The sequence below is a fragment of the Mustela nigripes genome, chromosome 3, assembly GCF_022355385.1.
Source record: "Mustela nigripes isolate SB6536 chromosome 3, MUSNIG.SB6536, whole genome shotgun sequence".
Lineage (NCBI taxonomy): Eukaryota > Metazoa > Chordata > Mammalia > Carnivora > Mustelidae > Mustela > Mustela nigripes.
Window position 1 is genome coordinate 39,784,056 of NC_081559.1, and position 19,903 is coordinate 39,803,958.

A 19,903-nucleotide genomic window follows, 5' to 3' on the forward strand; every position below is an offset into this window, starting at 1 on the left:
TTTCTGGCTTTCATTCTTCTCATGGTTCAGCAGCCAGAGCAATCTTAAGATATAAATTGGGTCAGGTTTTCTCCAAAATCCTTCAATAGCTTTATGTCTATTTGCATGACTTTTTATTGGCTTTTTCTTCCACTAGCCAGTTAGTTTCATGAAGGCTGAGCTGGTACTTGTGTCTAGCCCAGGTATTGAGGATTTTGAGCTCTCTTCCCTGTACCATTCTCTTTTCCAACTCCTCATCCTCCTCATTCTGACTTGACTCTTCCTTTTCCTTCTTGCACTTAACCTCTCTGTTCCCCCAGCAGTCTTCCCTCCCTACAAGTGAAAATGGCTTGAAAAAATAAAATTTTCCTGATAGCAGAAAAGGCATGTGTAAAGACAAGGGGGCAGGAAACAGCAAGTTTAAGAGAGGAATTCTGAGACACTGTCTTTACTATACTGTGAAGTGTGGGAGAGATGAGCTTGGAGGCATCCTTTCTATGTTAAGAAACTCGATTTTATTTGATTGTTGCATGCCAATGAAGAGTTGTTAATCAGGGAACATTTTATTTGGGTTTGCATTTTAGATGTATTTGTAGTAGTGTGGAGGTTGAACAATGACTAGTTATATCACTTAGGATGCTGTTGTAGCAGTCCAGGTAAGAAAGAAAAGTGTGGATAGTAAGATAGATAGGATGGCTTGAGAGATTTAGGATCTAAAACTGGTAGGATGTGGTAATTGGATATGGGACATGGTAGAAGGTGAGGAGTAAAGGATGACTCCCAGACTCTTAATCCAGTGGTTGAGTAGATGGTGATGTCCTTACCTACCTTAAGGTGATGAAGGGGTTTGGGATGAGTAAGCTGATGAGTAAGGTTTGGGTGATGTTAAAGCAAAAGCTGAGAGGCTCATATGGAAGACTTAAAAGCTCTAGGGAAGAGGTCAAAGCTGGAGTTGAGAATCAGGAGCTTACCCAGAAATATTTTTTGACTCCTATACTTTCACACATCTACATGGATACTCCAGATTGCCTTCATAAACTGAAGTTTGGATTTGGAACAATAATAAGTGAAGTTTTAGGGGTGTCATGGATTTTAGAAGGTCTTCTAATGCTACCCATCAGTTACTACTGCCTCTATTAGAACTGGGTCTTTTATGTTAAACAGATCTCAGTATGACCAGAAAGGAGAAGGTGACTGATGGGAAATTGTCCCTTGGATTTGTGTGAGGTTATTGATGAACTTCACTGGAGCAGTGGAGTTGTAGGGGAGAAGCCAGATTATGCCATTGTTTTTTTGTTTCTTTTTTGCTCTGGGTTTTGAAGTGACCACAAGTATGGATGTGGAGATGTTTCTGAAATGAAGAGGAATGATGAGCAATAGTGCATAGCTAGAGGGGATGCTGCATTAAAGGGGTTTTAAACAACTCAGTGTCAGAAGAGAGGTTAAAGATCATTGGTGGGTTTTTAGGGAGGGATGTTACCCAGGTGTGTTTTTAGCTTTTACAAATATCTGTAGGTGAAGAGGGACTTGGAACAGGATTTGCTGATTATTGAGTAGAGCACAGATCTCCTCATTGAAGCTACTATCTTAGTTTGAATTACTCTCAGTTTGCCTTAGTTCGTTCTCTTCACAGTCCTGGAGGAATCTCTTGAGAATGCACTCTGGTTATGTTACTCTTAGATCTGGGGCTTATAAGAAATACTCAATCCTTGACATTGGACATTCAGTCCTTGGGCAGTGGGCGTAGGGTCCATTGGAAGGGACCAGGGTGGTAAGTGGATTTGAAACCTTGTGAGGAGCAGATGAAGAAATTAATGTTGAGCCAGGAGAAGGAAAGTCTCTAAAGAGACATTGTGTCTATTTGCCAGTATGGGAATGTTTTTCACTTGAAAGAGTGTCTAAGATGTGCCCTCTAGTGGTTGGAAGGAGTGGCAAGCATACTGGTTTAGTATAAGAAAGTTACTTTAACATAGTTTCTTTTTTTAAAAAAAGATTTTATTTATTTATTTTAGAGAGTATGAGTGTATGTGTGTGTGGGGGGGGGGGGGCTCAAAGAGAGAGGGAGAAGGAGGATTTCAGGCCAGCTCCCTGCTGAGCATGGAGCCTGCTGTGAGGGGCCTGTGGTGAACCCGAGTTCATGACCTGAGCCGAAATCAAGAGTTGGATGCTCAATCGACTGAGCCACTCAGGCGCCCCTAAAATAATTTATAATAAAATATGTATGTTTTAGGGGAGGTGAATCATGAGAGACTATGGACTCTGAAAAACAATCTGAGGGGTTTGAAGTGGTGGGGGGGGTGGGAGGTTGGGGTACCAGGTGGCGGGTATTATAGAGGGCACGGATTGCATGGAGCACTGGGTGTGGTGAAAAAATAATTAATACTGTTATGCTGAAAATAAATAAATTAATTAAAAAAAATAAAAAAATGTATGTTTTAAAATTAATGTTTGGCAAAGTAAACCTTGCCTATTTGATTGATTGATTTTTTTTTAAGGTTTTATTTATTTGAGAGATAGCACAGGCAGAGGGAGAAACAGGTTTCCCACTGAGCTAGGAGCCCGATATTATGACTAAAGCTGAAGGCAGATGCTTAACCAACTGAGCCACTCCCAAACCTTGCCTATTTTATAGATTTTTTTTTAAAGATTTTATTTATTAATTTGACAGAGAGAAATCACAAGTAGACAGAGAGGCAGCCAGAGAGAGAGAGAGAGGGAAGCAGGCCCCTCGCTGAACAGAGAGCCCAATGCAGGACTCGATCCCAGGACCCTGAGATCATGACGTGAGCCAAAGGCAGCGGCTTAACCCACTGAGCCACCCAGGTGCCCAACCTTGCCTATTTTAAATAAAGTTTGGGAGTTTTGATCTTTTTAGTCATGAAAACCTAGGTTTGAGACTTTGTTTTGTTGGCTGAGTGTGGGCAAGTTGTTTAACCCTCATCTGTTCCTGGAGTTGTGAAGCTGAAATGAAATGATGTGAAGTAATTCCTATGTAAAATTCCCAGCTTCAGTTCTCAGCGGATATTAATTCCACTTTTTCAGGAAAAAGCCCAGCTATACATGAATTTGGTGGAGAGCAGTTTGTGGAGGGCCCTCTAGCAGTGGTTCTTCATGTTTCATGTTGTTTTCTTCCCTGGTTGTTCCAACCTGTCTTACAGGAGTTGGACTAAATGACCGCTATGTCCAATATTTGGAAAGAAAACAAAAGACCAGCCTAGTAGCAATAAGCACTCCTAGCACCCAGTTTGCATTTTTAATATGCATTAAGGAGAATCAGGCTCCCAGGAGAAATGGTTGATTCTAGGCCTGAGGCAAGAAATACAAGCTATGCCTAGAACATAGAACATATTGACATAACAGAAAAAAAGCTGTTAAAGACTGTTGGGGTGTGTCAGAAGGATTTAGGAGCATGCCTGAAGAGTCTCCTGCTGGTCAACAATGAGACAGTTTGAGGGGCACCTGGCAGGCTCAGTCAGTGGAGCATGTGGCTCTTGATCTCAGGGTCATGAGTTTAAGCCCCTCATTAGGTACGTAGCCTACTTGAAAGATGAGAATTTGAATACTGTTAGTAATTGCAGTGAAATAACTTAATTAAAATTATTTGTTATCATTATCATTGGAAGATGCTAGGGAATTAAGTCCCTGTTTTGAAAACTAATTAGAAGAATCAAGACTTTTTTCTTTCCTGTATGAACTATACTATTCGGTAACAATACTAAATAAGTAAGAGAGAAATTTCTCCTTATAGAAATACTCCAGCTAATAAAGAAGGAATAATAGAATAAAATCACTTCGTAACCTTAGTGAATAAACTTAGGCACCTTGGCATTGGTCTTCAGGGACTGCTAGACTCAAAAAACAAACCAGGCAGTAAGTGCTTCCAAATGGCATAACATACCACTATATGGAAGTAGTCTTTCCAGATCAGATCAGGTCTTTACATCCAGTCACCAATGTACATGAAATGCAGAGAACAGAGAAACATGTTAAGGTGTATCACAGAGATAAAAATCAGCAAAATCCCGACTAGAAAAAATTCTTTTGGAGAGGACATTCCAGAGTATTTACTGATGACAAAACTTCCCTTCAAAAATTTCCCCCAGGGGCGCCTGGGTGGCTCAGTCGAGTTAAGCATCTGCTTTCAGGTCAGGTCATGATCCCCGGGGCCTAGGATCAAGTCCTGCATGGGGCTCCCTGCTCAGCAGGAGGCCTGCTTCTCCCCCATCCACACTCCCCCTGCTGTGTTTCCCTCAAATAAATAAAATCTTTAAAAAATAAAGTCCCCCCAAAATCTTGGAAAGTTTTCTTCAGAATTTTTTTTGAAAGCATATGAATTCCTTGAAAACAGTATCAGAGGAGGGTTAGATGGAGTGGTAGAAGGAGCAGGGTTGGCCATGGGTTATTGATATGGGGGCTGGGTGAATCTATGTAGGAGTTCGTTATGTAATTCTTGATGTTCTTATGTATGTTCAAAATCGTCCATAAATAAAATGTTAAGAAAAGATAAGTAGAAAGAGAAGATAGAAACATTGAAAAAAGACCCTAGCAATCTTGAGTGTACTAATACATCCCCCCTTTTCTCCGTATTGTACATATAAACACTTTTTTATATTTATGCACATATAATTTTTTTTACTAATATACAAGTAATGTTCTGCTTTCCTTCATATTTTTTAAAAATGTGTGGATCATTCCCTTTTTTGAGTATGTGAATAAAGCTGAACAATTTGGGGAATATATTTTAATGCTTCAATTGAATTTTCCTTTAGGCTAAACTACTGAAGTAAAAGTACCTTGGTCCCCTTTAACCTTGATACTTAACTACTTTATAGAACTTCAGGCAGCCCTCAGATAAGGAGCTCCTGCTGGTAGTGGTTTTGCTACTTGCTCTTTGACACAGTGCTGCAGTGAGGTTTTATTATGGCCATTTTTTGCTGAGTTTCACCCACCTTTTTTTTTTCCCTCTCTAAATAAAAGCATCTTATAAAAATGCTCCTTCTTTCCCGGTTCCATTCCTCTTGGGGTATATTTTTATTTTTTCCTAGAAGTAAATACGGCTTAAAATTTTTTTTCTTGTATTAACGCTTCAGTGCATTTTCACATTCAACATACTGATCATTGCTTCCAGTAAAAATGAATTGTGAAATACTATAGGGATATAAAAGTATAAAATTGTAACAAACATTTCTGTATAGCATGAATGAGAAAATAAATCATGCAGGTATAATTAAAACAGCCTTTATATTTTCCTTTCCTTTGCAAATAGAACCTTATCCTGAATTTTGTATTTGTCAATTCATGTTTGTTTTTATACTTACTATATTTTATATGTATTCTTAAACAGTATAAATTTATTTTCAGGTTTGCTTGTATATCTTTGTTGTAAGCTTCTGTGTTTTGCTTTTTCTTTTGTATAGCATACGTTCTTATTTAGCAGATACTAATGTTTTAAACATTAGTAGATCATTCTTTGAAGTGGTGGTTCCACTGTAATCCCACAAATACTGCTTGATAATTTCCATTGTTTTACATCCTTACCAACAACTGGTATTCCAGATTTATTAATTGGTATTGTCAGATTCATTAATTCTTACTAATCTAATAGGTATAAGGTGATATTTCACTTCTGTTTTAATTCTGTTCCTTTTATGATTTGAAATAGTTACCTCTTCACTGCCAGACTTCTCAGGGACATGCCATGATAACCTTTTAAGTAAGGAGTTACCGCATGGTCGTCTGGTTATTTCTCAATGAACTGTTCTCTTAATGTGCTATGACAGCAGGTTGTATTAAAGCTAAAATCTTGGATACCTTGAGAAAATGGGATTTCTTTCTGCTCTTTTAAAGAACTAAAATGAACACTTTTGTAGTATATAAAAATAGAAGTTCTTAGTGCCAGAATATTTGACATTTTATTTTTTATGTCTCTCCTATTCTAGGCTCCGGGCTCTGTCCAGTGGTGGGAGTATCACGTCCCCTCCTCTTTCTCCAGCTTTGCCGAAGTATAAGTTAGCAGACTATCGTTATGGTCGAGAAGAAATGTTAGCACTTTTCCTTAAAGATAACAAGGTAAGAGAAAAGTAGAGTTCAGAATTATGAATGAGGTTTTAGGGTATGTACAGTGATACACTGATAGATGAAGTACCCATGGTTTTTCTGGTTTTGTTTCCCTGCTTTGAAACCTGCAGTCATTGACAGAGAATCTTCTAAGTGTAAGGAGCTCAGTATTTTTTAGAGAAGATCTAAGATTTTGTTACAGGAGTAGAAAACTTCATGGAAACAGGGAATATTCAGCACTTAATACTTTGTTTAATTTCCTTTTAATGCCTCCTTCATGTCCATTTCTATCCCAGTTTAATGGCTGCACCTCTCTTAGTTGCACCTCTTACTCTTCATTTAGAAGTTAGGAGTAAGAAGAGGAGCATTCTCTTCTTTCCCTTTTTGTATTAAATATAGACCGTTTTCAGTTGAGAGATGTCTTAAAATATATCATGTTTGTGTCACTTATAACGGATCAAAACTCAAACAGTGTAAAGTACTTACTGTCTGACTAGTGAGAGCTAATATTTTCTATTTTTTAAATATACTTCGTTTTTACTTTTACTAATGGTTTGCGGAATCTCAACTTTTTTTTTTTTTTTTTAAAGATTTTATTTATTTATTTGACAGAGAGAGATCACAAGCAGGCAGAGAGGCAGGCAGAGAGAGAGAGAGAGAGAGAGGAGGAAGCAGGCTCCCTGCTGAGCAGAGAGCCAGATGCGGGACTCGATCCCAGGACCCTGAGATCATGACCTGAGCCGAAGGCAGCGGCTTAACCCACTGAGCCACCGAGGCGCCCTCAACTTTTTTTTTTTTTTTAAGATTTTATTTATTTATTCGACAAACAGATCTACTTGTGATCAAGTAGGCAGAGAGGCAGGCAGAGAGAGAGGGGGAAGGAGGCTCCCCATTGAGCAGGGAGCCTGATGCAGGGCTCGATCCCAGGACCCTGGGATCATGACCTGAGCTGAAGGCAGAGACTTGAACCCACTGAGCCACTCAGGCACCCCCGGAATCTCAAATTTTAATGATGGTTGCTAAGGACAGATGAAATTGTTGATGAAACTCTCATTAGTACCTTGTGGCCTTGAGTTAAACGTAAGGATTTTTATTCCTCCACTCTGTACTCTGGAATACCAGAGTTAGTGCTGTATATCATATCTGAAAGTGGTGGTCTGATGAGAGGAAGAGGAAGGTGACTGGGGTTTTTAATATTTGACCCTCTCAGAATATGTAAGTACTACTGAAGGTAATTGTGGTTGAAGAAGCTTTACTCCATATTTATTATAATCACCAAGATGCAGACAAAAGGGTATATTTTCTTATAATTTTTGTAGTTGGAGGGATAGCATTAATTTCATGGTCCTGTGTTTGGTCATACAGATACCTTCAGACCTACTGGATAAAGAATTTCTGCCTATCCTACAGGAGGAGCCCCTGCCTCCGTTGGCTCTTGTACCCTTTACAGAAGAAGAACAGGTTTGTGCTTACCTTTGAGCCTTAGGTCAAACCCTTGTTCCTTTCCACTGAGTCATGAGAATCGGAAGTTACTACTTATGCCTTCAGGCCTTCCATCCCCACAGATCTGTTTTCTTCTTTCTGCTCACTTGAAGTGTGGATGCCTCTTACAGTTGGCGAGATTCTGCTTTAGTCCTGAAGCTTTTTGAGTGTTACATAGAGCAAGGAAATGTTTCTAGATCCTTAAGGACAATGGGAATCATCCATTATAATTTATTTGAGTAGAGAGGTGTTTTTTGGGAAGTAGGGCCTTCTTTTCAGAATAATAATAGTTTCTCAGAAATAATTGGTAACCTGAATTCTTACCAATGCCTTCTTTTTTTTTTTTTTTAAGATTTTATTTATTTACTTGACAAAGAACATAAGCAGGGGGGAGTGGCAGGCAGATGAAGAGGGAGAAAGGAGCCCAATGTGGGGCTCGATCCCAGGACCCTGGACCATGACCTGAACCAAAGGCAGTTGCTTAACCCACTAAGCCACCCAGGTGCCCCCATTCTTCTTCTTTTTTTTTTTAATTGAATTAATTAACATGATGTATTACTAGTTTAAGAGGTAGAGTTCAGTAATTCAGTAGTCATCTACTGCTCATTACATCATATGCCCTCCTTAATGTCTGTCCATCACCCAGTTACCCCATCTCTCCACCACTCTCCCCTCTAGCAGTCCTAGTTTTGTTTCTTAAATTCCACACATGGGATCATATGATAATCATCTTTCTTTGATTAACTTATTTTGCTTTGCACAAATCCACTCTAGTTCCATCCATGTTGTTGCAAATGCAAAATTTCTTTCTTTCTTTTTTTTTTTTTGGTAGCTGAGTACTATTCCATTTTATATATATACTGCATTTTCTACCCATCCATCTGTTGATGGACAGCTGGGCTCTCTTTCCATACTTTGTCTGCTGTGGACTTTGCTGCTGTAAACATTGGGGTGCAGCTACCCCTTTGGATCAGTATATTTGTATCTTTTAAGAACATACCCAGTAGTGCAATTCCTGGGTCATGGGGTAGCTCTATTTTCAACTTTTTGAGGAATCTCCATGCTGTTTTCCAGAGTGGTTGCACCAGCTTATACTCCCACCAACAGTGTAAGAGGGTTCCCTTTTCTCCACATCCTCACCAATATTTGTTGTGTCTCCTAACTTGTTAATTTTAGCCATTCAGATCAGTGTAAGGTGATATCTAATCGTGGTGTTGATTTGTATTTCCCTGATGCCGAGTGATGTTGAGGTTTTTTTCATGTTTCTGTTGGCCATTGGTTGTCTTCCTTTTTAAAAAAAAAAAAAAGGTATTTATTTATTTATTTATTTATTTATTTATGTGACAGAGAGAGACATACACACACACACACAGTGAGAGGGAACATAGGCAGGGGGAGTGGGAGAGGGAGAAGCAGGCTTCCCTCTGAGCAGGGAGCCCAGGACCCTGGGATCATGACCTGAGCTACCCCGGCGCCCCATTGGTTGTCGTCTTCAGAGAAATGTCTGTTCATGTCTTCTGGCCATTTCTTTTTTTTAAAATTTTATTTATTTATTTGACAGAGAGATCACAAGTAGGCAGAGAGAGATGGGGAAGCAGACTCCCTGCTGAGCAGAGAGCCAGATGTGGGGCTTGATCCCAGGACCCTGAGATCATGACCTGAGCCGAAGGCAGAGACTTAACCCACTGAGCAATGCAGGCACCCCTTCTGCCCATTTCTTGATTGGATTATTCATTCTTTGGGTGTTGAGTTTGATAAGTTCTTTGTACATTTTGGATACTAGGCCTTTTCTGATCCAACATTTGCAAATATCTCCTCCCACGCCGTTGGTTGTCTTTTGGTTTTGTCAGCTGTTTTCTTTGCTGTGCAAAAGATGTTTATCTTGACAAAGTTCCAATAGTACATTTCTGCCTTTGTTTCCCTTGCCTTTGGAGATGTGTCTAGCAAGAAGTTGTTGCAGCCAAGGTGAAGAGGTTACTAGCTATGTTCTCCTCTAGGATTTTGATGGATTCCTGTCTCACATTTAGGTCTTTTATCCATTTTGAGTCTATTTTTGTGTATGGTGTAAGGAAATGGTCCAGTTTCATTCTTATGCATGTGGCTGTTTAATTTTCCCAACACCATTTGGTGAAGAGACTGCCTTTTTTCCATTGGATATGCTTTTCCTGCTTTGTGGAGGATTAGTTGACCATGGAGTTGAGGGTCCTTTCTGGGTTCTGTCTTCTGTTCCATTCATTGACCTTTGTGTCTCTGTGTGTCTGTTTTTGTGCCAGTACTGTACAGTCTTTTTTTTTTTTTTTTTTAAAGATTTTTACTTATTTATTTGACAGCGAGAGATCACAAGTAGGCAGAGAGGCAGGCAGAGAGAAGGAGGTAGCAGGCTCCCCGCTGAGCAGAGAGCCCGTTGCGGGACTCGATCCCAGGGCCCTGAGATCATGACCTGAGCTGAAGGCAGCGGCTTAACCCACTGAGCCACCCAGGCGCCCCTGTACAATCTTGATTACAGCTTTGTTCATAATAGAGCTTGAAGTCCGAAATTGTGATGCTGCCAGTTTTTGTTTTCTTTTTCAATATTTCTTTGGGTATTTGGGGTCTTTTCTGGTCCATACAATTTTAGGATTATTTGTCCCAGTTCTGTGAAAAAAGTTGATCGTGTTTTAATATGGCTTGCATTAAATGTGTAGATTGCTCTAGGTGGCATAGACATTTTCACAATATTTATTCCTCCAGTCCATGAGTATGGAATGTTTTTCCATTTCTTTATGTCTTCCCCAGTTTCTTACATGAGCATTCTGTAGTTCTCTGAACACAGATCCATTGCCTCTTTTGTTAGTTTTATACCTAGGTATCTCATGGTTTTGGATGCAATTGTAAATAAGATTGGCTCTTTAATTCCTCTTTCTTCTGTTAACTCATTGTTAGTATATAGAAATGCATGTGATTTTTGCTCATTGATTTTATATCCTGTCACTTTACTGAATTCCTGTATGAGTTCTAGCAGTTTTGGTGTGGAAATTTTGGGTTTTCCACAGAGTATCCCGTCTTCTGCGAAGAGTGAGAGTTTGATTTCTTCTTTCCCAATTCAGATGCCTTTTATTTCTTTTTGTTGTCTGATTGCTGAGGCTAGGACTTCTAGTACTGTGTTGAACAACGGTCATGATAGTGGACATCCCTGCCATGTTCCTGACCTTAAGGGCAAAGCTCTGAGTTTTTCCCCATTGAGAATGATACTCACTTTTCATATATGGTGGGCTTTTCATATATGGCTTTTATGATATTGAGGTAAGTTCCCTGTCTTTGCACTGTGAGCTGTTTCCATCAAAAAAGGGTTCTGTTCTTTGTCAGATGCTTTTTCTGCATTTATTGAGATGATCTTAGCGTTCTTGTCCTTTCTTTTAGTAGTGTAGTATATCACATTGATTTGCAGGTATTGAACTACCCTTGCAGCCCAGGAATAAATCCCACTTGGTTGTGCTTAGAAATGCATTCTACCACTAAGGGAAAAAAATATAGATCTTCAGCTCGAAATGTACTCTTCTGTCACCAATTTTTGTTTATGATATTGTGAGAAAGTTAGATTTTGGCTGAAAAGTAGGTTTTGTGTTGTCTTTATGTGTCTATGTCTTATGTCTATATGTGCTATTTCCAAAGATAAATACGAGTTTCTGATTTCAAGAAATTTGTTATTTATTTATTTATTTTTAAAGAGTTAATTTATTTATTTGACAGACTGAGATCACAAGTAGGGAGAGGCAGGCAGAGAGAGAGGGGGGGAAGCAGACTCCCCGCCAAGCAGAGAGCCCGATGCTGGGCTCTATCCCAGGATCCTGGGATCATGACCTGAGCCAATGGCAGAGGCTTTAACCCACTGAGCCCCCCAGGCACCTCTGATTTCAAGAAATTTTAAAGTAATTGTAGTAAAATGGAAAAAATAAGAACTTTGTTGGAATGTTTGAATGCCACTTTCTTGATTCATTTATATTTTATAGATTTACTTATTTTAAAGAGAGAACGTAAGTGCACGAGAGTAGGGAGGGGTAGAGGGAGAGGGAGAGAATCCCAAGCAGACTCCACAGAGTGTGGAGCCTCACGTGGGGCTTGATCCTGTGAAGGTGAGATTATGACCTGAGCTGAAACCAAGAGTCCGATGCTCAACTAACTGACCACTCTGGTGCCTATGGAATGCTACTTTAATAGGAGAATCATCATTACTTTTTTTTTTGTTTTTGTTTTTGAAGATTTTATTTATTTATTTGTCAGAGAGAGAGAAAGAGCAAGTGAGCAGAAGTGGGGAGAGCAGCAGGCAGAGGGAGAAGCGTTCTCGCTGCTGAGCTGGAAGCCCAATATGGGACTCAGTCCCAGGACCCTGGGATTATGACCTGAGCCAAAGGCATCCCTTGTTTTTGTTCTTTATTTTGTATTTTATTATTATTATTCTTTTTTAAGATTTTATTTATTTATTTGACAGAGATCACAAGTCAGCAGCGAGGCAGGGAGAGAGAAAGGGAAGCAGGCTCCTTGCTGAGCAGAGAACTCAATGTGGGGCTTGATCCCAGGACTCTGGGAACATGACCTGAGCCGAAAGCAGAGGCTTTAACCCACTGAGCCACCCAGGCGCCCCTGTTTTTGTTTTTTAAAGCAGTTTTTTTGAGACATAATTCATGTCATAATATTCACTCTTTCAAAGTATACAGTTTGGCCAGTTGTATAACCGTCATAACTGTCTAATTCCAGAACATTTGCCAATTTCCTTTTCAAATAGGTTTGATGTATGGCAATAGTTTGGTTTAATTTTTCTTTTTCTTTTTTTTAAGATTTTATTTATTTATTTGACAGACGGAGATCACAAGCAGGTAGAGAGAGGAGGAAGCAGCTCCCTGCTGAGCAGAGAGCCTGATGTGGGGCTTGATCCCAGGACCCTGGGATCATGACTTGAGCCGAAGGCAGAGGCTTTAACCCACTGAGCCACCCAGGCGCCCCTGGTTTAATTTTTCTTAAAAATATTTTTACTATGGGGCGCCTGGGTGGCTCAGTGGCTTGGGCTGCTGCCTTCGGCTCGCATCATGATCTCAGGGTCCTGGGATCAAGCCCCGCATCGGGCTCCCTGCTCCGCAGGAAGCCTGCTTCCCTCTCTCTCTCTCTCTCTGCCTGCCTCTCTGCCTACTTGTGATCTCTGTCCTTCAAATAAATAAATAAAATCTTTAAAAAAAAAAAAAAATTTTTACTATGAAGTCTTTCGAACAGACAAGTATTTAGAATATTATTATAAATCCCAGTATATTTATAATTGAGATATGTGAATCTTAAAATTATTACACATTTGTGAGTTTTTTTAAGAAATAAGACTTCTCATATTGTGGGTGTACCCCTCCCTTCTTTCCTTCCCAGAGATTACTTTGAATTGGATTATTTTTCTCATTTGTGTTTGAATATATTCATTATGTGTTTATGTATCCATATGCCATTAAAGTTTCATTTTATAGGGTTATAAAATTTTTTTTTAAGATTGTATTTTATTTGAGAGAGGGAGATAGCACAAGAGACCATATGCAAGGGGAGCAGCAGAGGCAGAGGGAGAAGCAGACTCCCCACCGAGCAAGGAGCCCCATGTGGGACTTGATCCTAGGACCCTGGGGTTATGACTTGAGCTGAAGGCAGGCACCCAACCTACTGAGCCACTCAGGTGCCTGGGTTTTAAAATTTTTAAAAAAGATTTTATTTTATCATTGTTATTTTTTAAAGACTTTATTTTTAAAGATTTTATTTACTTATGACAGAGAGATAGCGAGAGAGGGAACCCAAGCACAGGGAAGCTGGAGAGGGAGAAATAGGCTTCCTGCTGAGCAGGGAGCCTGATAGAGGGCTCGATTCTAGGACCTGGGATCATGACCTGAGCTGAAAGTAGACGTTTAACGACTGAACCGTCCAGGAGCCCCTAAAGATTTTTTTTTTTGAGTAATCTCTACATCCAGTGTGGGACTCAAACCTATAGCCCTGGGATCAAGAGTCACATGCTCTATTGGCTGAGTCAGCCATGTGCCCCTAAATATTTTATTTTTAAGTAACTGTGCACCCAACATGAGGCTTGAATCTATAAGCCTGAGATGGAAAGTTATTCACTCTACCTACTGAGCCAGCCAGGTGTCCTTGTAGGGTTATGGATTTTATATTGAAGATGGCATACTGTAGTTTTTATTCTGCAGCTTGTTTTTTTCTTTCAGTAATGATTTTTATTTTTATTTTATTTTTTTAAAGATTTATTTATTTGTCAGGGAGAGAGAGAGCGAGTATGCACGTGCACGAGCAAGGGGAGCAGCAGGCAGAGGGAGAAGCAGTTTCCCTGCTGAGCAAGGAGCCCGATATGGGACTCTATCCCAGGACCCAGGCATCATGACCTGACCCAGAGGCAGAAGCTCAACTGAGTGAGCCACACAGATGTCCATCAATAATGATTTTTAGATTTATCTATTTTGATACACATAGCTTTATTTTGTTCATCCCTACTGTACAGTATTTCATACGTGAGAAAATCCCTAGATTTTCTACTCTCCTCTGGTTATATATTTAGGTTGCTTGAAATTTTGCTCTTGCCAATTACACTGCAATAATCATTCTTAGACCTGTGTTTTGAAATTGAATTTGTTGGGTTTGGTTCTTTGTGTTTTTTAAGATTTTATTTAGAGTATGTGTGACTGTGGGGAGGGATAGAGGAAGAGGGAGAGAGAATTTTGAGCAGACCCCACACTGACATGGGGCTTGATCCCACATCCTGAGATCACAACCTGAGCTAAAACCAAGTAACAGAGGCTCAGCCAACTGAGCCACCCAGGCACCCCAGTTCTTGGTGTTTTTTTAACTGCACAGATACAGATAATGTAATGTGGGTTTTTTTTTTTTTTTTAATTTTATTTATTTATTTGAGAGAGAGACAGTGAGAGAGAGGATGAGAGGAGAGAAGGTCAGAGGGAGAGGCAGACTCCCCGTGGAGCTGGGAACCTGATGTGGGACTCCATCCCAGGACTGTGGGATCATGACCTGAGCCAAAGGCAGTCACTCAACCAACTGAGTCACCCAGACACCCTGTAGCGTGGGTATTGCTATGTTTATTTCTATAGTGATTTAAGCCATTTTGCACGTTTACCAGCCACATATGAGAGGTCTCATTTTTTTTCTTTTTTACAGATTTTATTTATTTATTTGGCAGAGACACAGTGAGTGGGGGAACACAAGCTGAGGAAGTGGGAGAGGAAGAAGCAGGCTTCCTGCTGAGCAGGGAGCCCTATGCGGGGCTCAATCCCAGGATCCTGGGATCGTGACCTCAGCCAAAGGCATCCGCTTAATAACTGAGCCACCCAGGTGCAGGAGGTCTCATTTTTATGCAGCCTTCCAGCTCTTGGTTTTTAAAGTTTGGCTGAAACAGTGGTTGTGGTAATTGTTTTTTATATTTCACTAGTCACTAGCAGCTTGAGCACCTTTTCATATCCTTATTGCCATTATGGTTTTTGATTTGCCAATGTTCTTTGTCCATTGTTTTATTGGATTGTTTGACTTTCATGTTGATTTTATAATTTCTTTATATTTCCCTTAACATCAATAAAAATCTTACTGTTATTTTTAATGAAAGGTACTCAGGGGCACCTCGCTTGCGCAGGGTACTGGGATTGAGCTCTGCATTGGGCTCCATGCTTAGTGTGGAGTCTGCTTGAGATTCATTCTCCCTCTCTCTCTGCCCCTCCCACTCATACTCTCTGTCTCTCAAATAAATTTTTTTTTTTTAAAGACTTTAGTAACTGACAGCACAAACAGGCACAGTGGCAGGCAGAAGCAGACTTCCCACTGAGCAGAGAGCTGGACATGGGGCTTGATCCTAAGGTCCTAGGATCATGACCAGAGCCGAAGGCAGATGCTTAACCAACTGACCCACCCAGTCGACCCTCAAATAAATAAATCTTTATTTTATTTTAGAAATCTTTATATTTTATATAATTATATAAATTTTTAAAATAAAGATTTATTTATAAAATAAAAGTAATTGTAGGAAATACAGAAAGATATAAAGGAGAAAATCTTACCCATAAACTCACCATGTAGGGAAAATTACTTGTTAACGTTTAGTATGTTTTATTGTAGTCTGATTTTCTTGTGTATCTCTAGTTGTGAAAATATAGTAATATAGACTGAGTCCAGTAGCATATTGAAAAGATTATACACTGTGACCAACTGAAATTTATCCCCAGAATGCAAAGGTGGTAGAACATGAAATCATTGTAATAAACCACTTAATAGAATGAAGGAAAAACCACTTGATCATCTCAGTTGATACAGAAAAATTATTTGAAAAATTCATCACCTTTCTTGATAAAACTTAGAGTGAACTGAGACCTCAGGGACTTGAGTGTACTGAGAACTGAGGGACCTTTATCTGTATGATTAAGGGCATTTATGAAAAACCCACAGCTAATATCATTCTTAGTTGTGGAAGACTGAAAGCTTTTCCCCTAAAATTGGGAACAAGAAAAGGTTACCTGCCTTTACTGATTCCCAGCATTGTGTTGGAAGTTCTAGGCAGAGCAGTTAGGCAAGAAAAAGACATAAAGGTATCCAAACAGGAAAATAAATAGAAGTTATTTATATTTTTTGGGTGACATGACCCTACATTTAGAAAATCCAAAACATAAAATCCTACACATAAAAAACTGTTAGCACTGATAGATGAATTTAGCACAGTTGTAGGGTACAGACAGCATCAACACTCCAAAATCAGTTGTATTTTTATATGCTAAAAATAACAATCCTCAAAGGGAATTAAGACAGTTTCATTTACAATATAATAAAAAATAATAAATTACATAGTAATAAATTTAACCAAAGAGATGCAAGACTTTTTTTTTTTAAGATTTTATTTAATTTTTTGACAGAGAGAGGGAGATCACAAGTAGAGAGTCAGGCAGAGAGAGGAGGGAAGCAGGCTTCCTGCTCAGCAGAGAGCCTGATGTGGGGCTCAATCCCAGGACCCTGAGATCATGACCTGAGCCAAAGGCAGGGACTTAACCCACTGAGCCATCCAGGCACCCCCATCATATATTTTTGCAAGGAAATATTAAATATGTCTTCCCCCTTTTAAACCATTTTTAAGTATTTTTTTTTAAAAAGATTTTTATTTATTTATTTGACAGATCACAAGTAGGCAGAGAGGCAGGCAGGGAGAGAAGGGAAAGTAGGCTCCCTGGGGAGCAGAGAACCCGACTCGGGGCTCAATTACAGGACCGAGCTGAAGGCAGAGGCCCAACCCACTGAGCCACCCAGGCGCCCCTATTTTCCCCCTTTTATACACTTGATAATGTACATTAAGCATTGTTCTGCACTTCCAACATTGAATAATTTTATTGAAAAAATTCTCTGCAAATTTGGCAAAATGTTCTTTTTTTTTTTTAAGATTTTATTTATTATTTATTTGACAGAGAGAGACCACAAGTAGGCAGAGAGGCAGGCAGAGAGAGGAGGAAGCAGGCTCCCCGCTGAGCAGAGAGCCCGATGCGGGACTCGATCCCAGGACCCTGAGATCATGACCCCGAGCCGAAGGCAGCGGCGTAACCCACTGAGCCACCCAGGCGCCCCCAAAATGTTCTTCTATTGTTTTAGTTTGCATTTCTTTCCCCAGTGTAGTGATGTTTTTCAGATATTTGCATTTGTATTTTTTTGTTCTTGTCTTTGTTGATTTTTCTCTGGATAATAGTCTTTTTCTAGTCTCTGTATGCATTTATGTAAGCTAACCCTAATCCTAGGCTGTTTCCTAATTTTTTAAATTGAACTTAATGCCTTAGTATACCAATTGTTATCTTTCGTGATTGTCTTGCAACTTTTTAAGGTATTTATATATATTTTTAATAATTTCTCTTTAGTTTCCTTTTAATTATTTCCTAGACTTCTTAGAGATTAAATGGGCCAGAAAAGCTTTTTAATATAGTAGGGAGGACTTGCTTTTAGTTACCAAAACATGATAGAAATTTTAATCAGTAGAATGAGTAATTGATTCATCCAGAAACATCCTGTAACACTTCTAAGAAATTAGAATTAGTAAGTGCCAAATTTTTTGTAGAATCAGAGATTATTCAGCAGAGTGCTGCTGGGAACTCTTCTTTGAACAATTTGAAGGAGTCAAGTTAGGTTTGCCCTAATACCTACACAACTAAAGTAACTTTGGAATGACTAGGGAGGTAAATCTTCATTCTGCTTTTATAATGGGAAGGTTTATTTCAAAGTGCTAATAAGGTCTGGATAGATACTGTGATTATGGTAGTTACAGAAGATCATAAGGTCCATTTTTGGACTCATTAAAAATGTATCATTTTGAACTTCCTGACACTTGGTGTTCTTTGTTTATAAAATATGCTGGAATAAGGGCACCTGGGTGGTTCAGTCGAGTAAGCTACACCCAATTGGAGGCTCGAACTCACAACCCTGAGATCAGGAGTCATGTGCTGTTTTGTCTGAGCCAGCCAAGCACCCTGGAAAAAAGTTTTCTTAAAATAAAATTGATGCTTGGGCGCCTGGGTGGCTCAGTGGGTTAAGCCGCTGCCTTCGGCTCAGGTCATGATCTCAGGGTCCTGGGATCAAGGCCCGCATCGGGCTCTTTGCTCAGCAGGGAGCCTGCTTCCCTCTCTCTCTCTCTGCCTGCCTCTCCATCTACTTGTGATTTCTCTGTCAAATAAATAAATAAAATCTTTAAAAAAAAAAACAAAATAAAATTGATGCTTAAACATCTCGTCACTGTTTTGGTTTGGCATTTGCCTTGAATATATTTCTCAGTTTGAGAAGCATGACATAACTGCTACCTTATTTAGATTGTTGTATTTTATTTATTTGACATCAAAGAAAGTTACTTATTTTTGGATAGATGATACATGTATATATATATATATATATATATAAAAAATTCAAAAAGCACATATAGTGAAAAGCAGTTGTGTGAATCACCCTGATTCTACCTACCTACTGTTCCTCAGGAGTAGCCACTGTTTCAATTTTTTTGTGTTTCCTCCCAGAGATAGTTAATAATTCTGTAATTACTTATATATTTATTCCTATACATGCATAAACATAAATGACAGTATGCTGTGCACATAGTTCTACACTTCACTGTTTTCACCTAAACATGTATTGAGGAGATGATAGCAAATACTTGTTCAGCTTTTAATGTGTCAGACACTGTTGTAAGCACTTGTCACATCATATGTTAATTGCTGGCACCAACCCATTAAGTAGATGTAAATATTTTTCCTATTCACTTTATCTAGATGAGGAAAATAAGCACAGAGAAGTGGAGTAAAGGAACCACAATTCAGTTTCAGATAATCTGGTCTTTCTGTGCTCCTTACTACTGCTATGCTTTATAACTTTATGCATTTGGTTGACCATATGAAATTGCAGTTTTTGTGGATAAGAATGGTTGAATATTAGGAATATTGGTGAGTTCAACCCAGTAAATAGAGTTGCCTCATTTTTTAAACAATTGCATAGCTGCATAGAATTCGACACGTAGATGGCCTTTTTTTTTTTTTTTTAAAAGTCAGGTGTGTGCCCAAGGTGGGGCTTGAACTCATGACCCCAAGATCAAGAGTAGCATGTTCTTATGCACTGACCAGCCAAGTGCCCCCTGATTTTTAAATTAGCTCTCATTGATTGATACTTAGGTGGTTCCTAAAATTGAATTTACAAACCATTCTGCAGTTTAACATCTTTCTGCTTTTGTGATTTTTCACATGTTTTACAAGAGAATTGTGTCAAAGGGTATAGACGTTTGAATACACTTTGAGAAATTGTCTTCCAGTCTACGGCCATACCACCCTGAAGGCGCCCGATCTCGTCTGATCTCGGAAGCTAAGCAGGGTCGGGCCTGGTTAGTACTTGGATGGAAGAAATTGTCTTCCAGATATGATAGAAGTTTGCACTTTCAGCTACTTTGTGTGAGGAAAGCATATGCAAGTTTCCCTACATCCTATTGATAAGTACATTTGAATTTTATACATGTTTGGTAATATGTTCATCTGCATGGGATCCTGGCATACATAATATGGCTAGCTCTGGACTCTTGTTTTTCCAGTGTTAGAATGCACCCTGAAGGCGCCCGATCTCGTCTGATCTCGGAAGCTAAGCAGGGTCGGGCCTGGTTAGTACTTGGATGGAAGAAATTGTCTTCCAGATATGATAGAAGTTTGCACTTTCAGCTACTTTGTGTGAGGAAAGCATATGCAAGTTTCCCTACATCCTATTGATAAGTACATTTGAATTTTATACATGTTTGGTAATATGTTCATCTGCATGGGATCCTGGCATACATAATATGGCTAGCTCTGGACTCTTGTTTTTCCAGTGTTAGAATGCA

The 19,903-nt window shown here is 39.3% G+C and overlaps 1 protein-coding gene across 4 annotated transcripts in view; it reads left to right on the top strand.

Moving 5' to 3' along the window:
- Positions 1-19,903, top strand: part of GIGYF2 (GRB10 interacting GYF protein 2) — a 147,851-nt gene that overhangs the window by 33,821 nt on the left and 94,127 nt on the right. For all 4 annotated transcript variants that reach the window (XM_059393728.1, XM_059393727.1, XM_059393729.1 and 1 more), the window contains 2 exons: positions 5,919-6,048; positions 7,402-7,497. In XM_059393728.1, coding sequence (XP_059249711.1) covers positions 5,919-6,048; positions 7,402-7,497 — 226 coding nt within the window. The remainder of the gene's footprint in view (positions 1-5,918; positions 6,049-7,401; positions 7,498-19,903) is intronic.